This window comes from Vombatus ursinus, unplaced genomic scaffold (assembly GCF_900497805.2).
Source record: "Vombatus ursinus unplaced genomic scaffold, bare-nosed wombat genome assembly UNPS02014355.1, whole genome shotgun sequence".
NCBI classification, from domain to species: Eukaryota; Metazoa; Chordata; class Mammalia; order Diprotodontia; family Vombatidae; genus Vombatus; species Vombatus ursinus.
The window spans coordinates 1-9,531 of record NW_020954133.1 but is presented as its reverse complement, the minus strand read 5'-3'; the positions used below and the strand labels follow the sequence as shown (position 1 = coordinate 9,531).

The following is a 9,531-nucleotide window of genomic DNA, read 5'->3' as shown; positions in this document are numbered from 1 at the left end:
CCCCACTCCCTCCCCTTCCCCAAAAGGTTAGTCTTTCATTTCCTGGCTTTGGAACCCATCTTGGTTCTTAGTGATCAGTTTTCCCCTGGCTACTCTGTTCTACAATTAACTAGGAAGTAGATCTGAAAGTGTGTTATTGGTCTGACAACTCACTATGGAAGTGGGAAAAAAAAGAAAAAAAAATACGTATTTACCTTAGGCTGTACTTATAAGAAAGACCTCTTTTCCCCTTGTAGGAGTGCCACCATGTGGCTCAACAGCAGCACAGCTCCATTCCTGTTGACTGGCTTCCCAGGCCTGGAGAGAGCTCACTGCTGGATCTCCATCCCTTTCTTTATCGTGTATGCCTCTGTTATTCTTGGCAATGGCAGCCTCCTCTTCCTCATCAGGGATGATCGCAGCCTCCATGAGCCCATGTACTACTTTCTAGCTATGCTGGCAGTTACTGACCTTGGAGTGACCTTGACTACAATGCCCACAGTGATGGGGGTCTTATGGTTGAATCACAGAGAGATCAGTCATGAGTCATGCTTCTCCCAGGCATATTTTATCCACACACTCTCAGTCATGGAATCTGGGGTATTACTTGCTATGGCTTATGACCGTTTTGTTGCTATTTGTAACCCACTGAGATATACTTCCATTCTTACTGATTCTCGAGTGATAAAGATTGGGATTGTGGTCGTCATGAGAGCCTTTCTCTCCATTATACCCCTAGTTCTGAGACTACAGTGGTTTCCTTATTGCCATTCCCACATCCTCTCCCATACTTTCTGCCTCCACCAAGATGTTATCAAATTGGCCTGTGCTGACATCACCTTTAATCGCATCTACCCTGTTGTTTTGGTTTCATTGACAGGCTTCTTAGACTCTGTTATCATCCTCTTCTCTTACATACTAATTCTAAAGACAGTTATGAACATTGCCTCTGGAGAAGAGCGAGCCAAGGCCCTCAACACCTGTGTTTCCCATGTCTGTTGTGTCCTGGTGTTCTATGTAACAGTGATTGGTCTAACACTCATCCATCGTTTTGGGAAGCATGTACCACATGTGGTTCACATCACCATGAGCTACGTGTATTTCCTCTTCCCTCCATTAATGAACCCTATTATCTATAGTGTCAAGACCAAGCAGATACAGAATGGCATTCTTCGCATTTTCTCTCTGCATAGAGCCATTGCTTGAACTTTCCTTAGTGAGGTCTGTCATGAAGGGATGGAGGATGGGTTTTCTAGGATGGAGAGTCATGAAATCCCCAAAGAAGTTCATGGATACATGTCTTTCTCCTTTAGAAAACATTGTGATATTTTCAACTTAGTGCTAAAAATAGGGGGTCAAACATATTAGGCATAAATTTGAGGCTCTAATCTCATATGATAGTCTTACGCAGAAAGAAGTCATGATCTAGGTATAAGGATGATGGAAAAGAAGAGTAACATATACACATAAAAGAAAAAGTATTATCTTATTTAATTTTATCCCCAATTTACCACCTTCCTCTTCTAACAGGTTGGCACAGTCACCATAGTGCCCTGCTCCTGGTAATCATTCATTAGATCAGAAAAGGTGGGTTTTTATGTGTGTAACAAGTTCTAATATTAGCCATTTCCTCCTCCCTCTCCCAACTGAGTAACTATGAAGAATGAGTCAAATATGTCTGAAGGCATGAATAGTCATGGATAGAACTAGTGACTGGTGAATTCCATAAAATTTGAAGAAAAATAATAAGTAAAAGGAGATGAGTACCCCACAGATACACGAAGAAGAGATTGGAGATTTTCTCGGTGGATATGACACCAAATGATTGGAGAACCTTAAAGACTTATCACCTCTTTATAATAAAAACAAGTACCTGAACTACAAAGATGGGGAAAACCATGAAGAAGTTGGAGAGACAAAAATAAAAGACAGTCCTCCACACCCCCACCTTTAATCAGTATTAAGCAGTAGGTGAAGGCAAACTGTGCCCACTGGAATTTTTAGTGGAGAGAAGAGTACCCCTAGAAGAGGACTTTAAGTGATTCTGGGGATTTTAATACAACTTTATTATTCATGATTGTTCATTTAAGGATTTCCATTTCATTTTATTTCTTTTAATAAAAAAAAATCTTAACATTATGAACTACATGTTTTTAAGTGGGAAATCTCACTATACTTAGTGTATGGGTGTTATTATGCATTTGTAATAGGATTTGGGCATCTACCATCCTCACATGTATTCTACATGAAATGATCACCACTCAGACTGCTAAATGATTTGTTACTGTATTTATTCTTATTGTCCCAAAACCTAAATTTATACTCATTATCCCTAATTCAGGAATGTCTACATATATGTAATTACTACATTTACAACCTCTTCTTCATTAATTAGTAAATCAGTCAGTTAACAAGCATTTATTAAATACTATGTACCAGGTACCTTGCTAAACTCTGGGAATACAAATAGAAAGGGAAAAAATAGTTCCTTCCTTCACGGAGTTTACCTTCTAATGAAGTAAGAAAACACATAAAAGGAGACTAAAAAATAGGGGAGGGGAAAGATATTAAGTGCTGGAGACATCATAGAAAAAGTATGAAATGCAGCCTGGAGAGGAATGAGACATGTCTAGCATGGATACCTTCCTTGAAGGTTATGGAAAGAACCATCTGATCAGAAGGAAAGACTGAAGTCATTCAGAGTACATACACACATACATTGAGGGTACATACTACATATGTTGAGGTATATACACATACATACATATATATGTGTGTGTATGTATATATATGTATGTATGTATGTATATTCCTCTCAGCCATTTCCTAATTTATGGGCATCTATTTTATTTCTTCTTCTCTGCTATCACAAAGAATGCTGCTTTGAATACTTTGACATATGTTTGGCTATTTTTCCTTTCTTTGACTTCTTTGGGGGAAATATACCTATTAGTGGGATCACTATGTCAAAGGGAAGAACATCTTAGCCAATTTCTTTCAAAATTCATATGAAAGAACATAGTCATGTTCTTTCAGGACAGACAGATCAATTTACAGCCAACTGTGTACATGGTGTGCCCAAAGTATAGTAGTGGGGTAGGAAGCAGAACCAAGACACAGAGTAGTGGCAGAGAATTACCCGAACTTTTTAAAATTCTCCTCCTCTCCAAATTAAGATAACTATTCAAAATGAATTCTGGAGTGACAGAAGCAACAAAAGAAAGGAGTGAAACAATTTTTCAGTCCAAGAAAATTTAGAAGGTCATGAGGAAAGGTCTGTCTCACTAGGGAAAGAATGGAGTGCAGTCCAGCACAGAGTACCCCATCAAAGCCAGCCCCATGCCCCTAGAACAAACAAGTAGGGAGGCCCCAGGCCCCTGAACCTGGCAGTCAGCATTAGGCCATTCTCTGTACAAGCCAGCAGCAGGCCTTAGGGTGACTGAATCATTAGTAGAGGTTTCCAGAGCCCTTAGCCCACAGATGGTAAGGGGGTTGGACAATTGGTCAGAAAAAAATTGCAAAAGATTCTTTGCTGGCATTTGGTGCAGGACTTTGTTTATTACCCATTCTCCATTCTGGGTCACAGTCCCAGGGTAGGGGACAGGACTAGCAAAAGCAGGTAATATATAATAACGCAAAGACAAATATTATTTACAGAGCTTAGCTGTAAGAAATATCACATCCAGAGTTACCACATCTCTCCTTGGATAAAACCACCTTGGAAGAACTGAAACTTGCAGATGCCTTAAACACAGCAGCATGAAAAACCTGATATTTGGGACAGTACCCCTTCTACCCAGGAGCTGAGCTCAACTTTAACATAAAGTTAAAAGGCTAGAAAAATGAGCAAACAAAAAAAAATCTGACCATTAAAAGTTACTATGGTGACAGGGAAGGTCAAAACACAGACTCAAAAAACAATGAGATCAAAGCAGTTACTTACAAAGCCTCAAAAATATGAATTGGTTTCAGGCTCTGAAAGTGCTCAAAAAGATTTTAAAAAATCAAATAAGAAAGGTAGAAGAAAAGTGGGAAAAAGAAATGAAAGTGATGCAAGAAAGAGTCAATAGCTTGGTAAAAAAAAGGCACAAAAACATTGAAGAAAATAATATCATAAAAACCAGCACAGGCCAAATGTTAAAAGAGGCATAAAACTGTACTGGAGAAGAATTCCTTAAAAATCTGAATAGGCCAAATGGAAAAAAGAGGTACAAAAATTTACTAAAGAAAAGAACTCCAAAACTAAGGGGATGCCTATCCATTGGGGAATGGTTGAACAAGTTGTGGTATGTGATTGTAATGGAATCTTACTGTATTGTATGAAATGATGAACAGGCTGATTCCAGAAAAACAAACAAACAAACAAAAAAAACTGGAAAGACCTAAATGAACTGAAGCAAAGTGAAAAACCAGGAGAACACTATGCAGAGTAACAGCAATATAGTATGATGATGATCAACTGTGAATAATTTAACTATTCTCAGCAATACAATGATACAAGACTCCAAAAGACATATGATGAGGGGCAGCTAGGTGGCACAGTGGATAGAGCACCCACCCTGAAGTCAGGAGGACCCAAGTTCAAATCTGACCTCAGACACATAACACTCACTAGCTATGTGACTCTTGGCAAGTCACTTAACACCAATTGCCTCACCAAAAGCAAAGCAAAACAAAACAAGAAAAAAACAAACAAAAGACATATGATGAAAAATGCAATCCACCTCCAGAGGGGAAAAATAAACAAAAAACAAAACTGATAGAGTCTGAATGCAGATCAAAGCATACTATTTTTCACTTTCTTTATTTTTTGTGTCTTTTTACCCCTTTGGATTTCTATTTTTTTTTCACAACATGACTAATATTGTAATATGTTTTGCATGACTAAACATGTATAATCTATATCAAAGTGCTTACCATCTCAGGAAGGGGGGAAGAGAAAAAGGAAGGGAGAAAATTTGTAGCTCAATTTTTTAAAATGAATGTTAAAATTGCCTTTACATGTAATTGGGGAAAAATAAAATATTATTGCAAAAAGAAAATAACTCCTTAAAAATGGAATTGGCCAAATGTAAAAGGGGGTACAAAAGCTCACTGAAGAAAATCATTCCTTAAAAATTAGAATTCCACAAGTGGAAGCTAATGTTTCCATGAAACATCAATAAACAATAAAAATAAAAAAGAAGAAAAGAAGAAAATGTGAAATATCTCATCAGAAAAACAACTGAATTCTACAATATGTTGTTTATAAGAAAGACACCTGAAACAGAGAGATAACAGAGTAAAGGTAAAGTGCTGGAGGAGAATCTATTATGCTTCAACTGGAGTAAAAAAAAAAACATGGGTAGCAATCATGATCTCAGATAAAGCAAACACAAAAATAGATATAATTAACAGAAATAAGAAGGGAAACTACATTTTGCTAAATCATAGATTATGAAGTAATATCAATATTTAACATAGATGCACCAAATAGTATGGCATCCAAATTCTTAAAGGAAAAGTAAAATAAGCTACAGGAGGAAATAGACAATAAAACCATATGAGTAGGAGACCTCAACTTTCAGAACTAGATAAACCTAACAAAAATAAACAAGAAAGAAGTTAAGGAAATGAATAGAACTTTATCAAAGTTAGACATAATAGACCTCTGGAGAAAATTGAGTGGTAATTAAAAGAAATCTAACATCTTTCTCAGTGGTATGTGGCACCTACACAAAACCTGACCATGAATTAGGGCACAGAACCTCACAACTAAGTTCAGAAAAGCAAAAATATTAAATGCATCCTTTTCAGATCATAATATAATAAAAACTACATTCAATAAAGAACCATAGAAAAATAGATTAAAAATTAATTGGAAAGAGTAATATAATCCTAAAAAACGAGTGAGTCAAAAAACAAGTGATAGAAACAGAGAGAAGAAAGCCATAAAGACATAGAAATGAATACAAAACAGATACAGAGATCAATAATTTTATTAAAGAGAGACAACAATGAGGCAATGTACCAAAATTTATGGGATACTGCTAAAATAGTAGTTAGGGGAAAATTTATATCTCTAAATGCTCACATCAATAAAATAAGAGAAAGAGAGGATCAATTAATTGACCATGTCACTTAAAAAAAAAGCTTAGAAAAAGAAGAAACTTAGAATCCCCAGTTAAACACCAAATTGTAAAGCCTGAAAATCAAGAGAGAGATTAATAAAATTGAAAGTAAGAAAATCATTGAACAAATAAATAAAATATGAGATTGTTTTATGGAAAAACCAATAAAATAGATAAACTGTTTGATTTGATAAAAAAAAGAAAGAAGAAAATGAAATTACCAATATAAAAAATGAGAAAGGTGAATTCACCACCAATGAAGAGGAAATTAAAACAATTATTAGGAACTCATTCCTCCCATTGGCCCTGCTTCATTATTCACCTTAATTTAATTACCTCTTTGCAAACAGGATGAATGATAGGGAGAGTTTAGGCCAGGGGTGGGGAATCTGTGTCCTCGAGGACACATGTGTCCCTTTAGGTCCTCAAGTTCGGCTGTTTGACCGAATCCAAACAAATTCTGGGGATTTGTTCTGTAAAGTTTGGATTTGGTCAAAGGGCCACACTTGAGGACCTAGAGGGCCACATGTGGCCTCCAGGCCACAGGTTCCCCACCCCTGGTTTAGGCTTTAGAATAGGGTTCTTCCCAAAGTTGGGAAAGGCCCTACCTTATTCTGGACAGAGTGGTATAATCCTCTTCAAATGAGAGGATTTAGCTTCTCCCCTTTCTCTCTCCCTGGTGATCTGATCCTAAGCAGAAAAGTAATTCAATTCAGCAGACATTTATTAAGCCTAGTTCATAAATCTTGTGCTAAGTATTGGGAGCATTCAAAGTTTAGACTTCAGCCTCTATAGTCTAATGGTGGTTAGGACACATTCACAAATATTTATACCAAAATTTGATACGTGTGAGTATATTAGAAAAAAGTCAAACATGGTTGTTAGGCATTGTGGTTGTGGTGGGGGTGGAATATCAAGAAAAATTATACTCCAATCCTAAAATATCAATCCCAAGGACCCTTTAAGGAAGGTGTAGGGCAGGTTATATGGCAAATAATTTCCAGTTCACTTAGTGGATAATAAATTAATGGGACTTATTTTTCCAGGAAAAAATATAATCCAGAAATGAAAATCAATTAAGACATGGGGCCTGATGTATAAGGACCAAAGCTGTGGGTGGATTTCAAGAGCATCTGAGACCTTGGAGATTGATGTAAGGGAGTACACAAGTGCCCTTCCACTGTAGGGCAGTGGTCTCTAGTGGTCAGAGTGGTGTAGAGACCGCTAGTGGTCTCTGGTGGTCAGATACGGCCTTCTCTATTCTCCCAACTGGGATTTGGAGGTCCTGGACTTAGAACCTCTTGGGAGGGAGTCAGGCTCATTGACTCAAGTTCCTCGAGGTTGGGAGGGAGAGAGAAGGATGTTTACCCAGGAACTAAATGTATGAGAGAGGAAGAAAGGGCTCTAGGGAGTCAGCAGCTTCCATAAACAGTCTGGCAAGAACGTAGACTCTGTGGCCTCTTAGGTTTAAGCATACTAACAGCTCTACTGGTCAGATTTCAGTTACGGGCTAACCTTCAGTCAAAATCCAGTAAAGCAGGGAGATGTGATTTCAAATACTTGAGAGAAGAGAGGGTTATTTAGGATTTAGTGCTTGCTGGATACCTCCCTACTAGTTTTTGAGGAAGGTGGAGAAAACAGCAGGTGGGTTATCTTTTTTATTTTTTCTTATTCTTACCACTGCCATTACTCCTCTACACCCTAGGTATTTAGGGTTTGTTTGTTTGTTTATTTGTTTTAAAGTGAAGGACAGAGAAGAGATAGTGTGACGTAGTTTAAGAGTGAAAGATTAGAGTTAAGAGGACCTGAGTTCAAATCCTAACTGCTGTGCAACATGACCTTGGGTAAATCACTTCACTGTTCTGAGCCTGTTTTCTTATCCATAAGAGCAGTCTATCCCCCATAGAGGGATAGACAAGAGCATTGTTTCCACTGTCTCCTTCAGTTCCAAATTTATGATCTTATGACACAGAACTCATTCTGCTACGGTGAGGGTCATTATCTCAGATCTCACCATTTGCTACAACTGTCTGGCTCAATAATTTTGAACTTTGGAATTCTCTCTAATTCTTCAATCTCTCTCACTGGGACTTACTCCTCTTAAAATTTCCTTATGTCTTTTTAGGTTTCGATTCTTCGAAACATTCTTGTACTCCTAATTCTTCACCTTTATTCTGGTCTCACTTTTCTTCTTTTACTGTCTTGGCCATTTTCAACATACAGACTTTTCTACCTTTGGTTCTCTTGACTTTGTGTTATATTTCATCATATCTTTCCAAGTGCCAACTATGAGTTTTTCCACCTATTTATATACCTTTTTCATTCCTCTCAAGCTACTGAATGCATTCATCTCCCAGAAATCCAGATTATCTCATGCCAATTGAGACATTAGGGCCTTAGGTTTTTAGTAAATGGTAGTTCAATGAACAGATTTTTGGTGTATCTATGAGGGAGTGGTGGATGGTTATGAACCCAGGGATCCCTAGGAGTCAAGGTAAGGTAACAGTTGAGGGATGATTAGAGTGCAGGATAGATTATAAGATTTCAGTGCTGAAAAGACTGTCTAGTCTGATCCCTTTATTCAGAAGAGGAAACTGAGACCAAGACAGGGTAAGTGACTTGCTAATGATGATATGAGTATTTCACTGCCCTCCTCTCATATCCCTCCCCTTACCTTTTCAGACTAGTCCATGCAGGGTCTTTCATCCCGGGAGTTGGTCTGATAGCGCCCAGCATTGCAGCAGGGAACACCAGATAAGCCTGTGGGTTCAGCTGACTCGTTCCCTTGGTGATAATCAGTCAATGTTTCAGGAAGATAGTCTAAGTCAAAGCCTTAGTAAATCACTCAATTGGTGTTTTAGCTCATAAAGGGGCCAGCAGTTCAACATGTGTACCATTAGGTTACTAAGTCAGTGGGCCAAGACAATTGTTGTCAGGCAGGGCCAGGGGGCCAGTCTTATTCAAACAATATTTTCCTAGAGTTTTTTTGTTTGCTCTTTTGCCCCATGATCCCACCTCTTGTATCATCTTTATTTGTGTATATGTCATATCCTGCCCAATAGATTGCAAATCCCTAAAGTTCAAGACTTCTGTTGTTTTTCACCTTGTTATCTCCAGAAACTAGTATGTTTGTGCTCATGTTATACGCTTAAGAAACATTAGTTACATGGAACTTAACATCACAACATTTATTAAGTAGCTGCTGTGTGTGGAGTACAATGTTCACATTTATGATAATATAAATAGTACCCATATAGCAGTACTCTCTCAATATATATACATATATATAATATGTATTGACATATCCTAATATATATTCTAGATTATATTACATTATCTGGAACATTCTAATACATTCCATGTTTCTGAATGTTCTGATATGCTGTGTGCATGTGTGTACATATGTATATATATGTAAATGTATATGTTGATATAGATACAC

At 37.4% G+C, this 9,531-nt stretch overlaps 1 protein-coding gene across 1 annotated transcript; it reads left to right on the top strand.

Annotated features, from left to right (window-relative positions):
• The first annotated feature begins 246 nt into the window (after positions 1–246).
• Positions 247–1,185, top strand: LOC114042319 (olfactory receptor 51B6-like). Its single transcript, XM_027861002.1, has one exon. It carries the CDS (start codon positions 247–249, stop codon positions 1,183–1,185), a length of 939 nt encoding a protein of 312 aa, XP_027716803.1.
• Positions 1,186–9,531: the final 8,346 nt, after the last annotated feature.

Bases quoted from the DNA above. Each gene is read 5' to 3' on its own strand.
- LOC114042319 (XM_027861002.1), top strand. From the start codon at position 247: ATGTGGCTCAACAGCAGCACAGCTCCATTCCTGTTGACTGGCTTCCCA.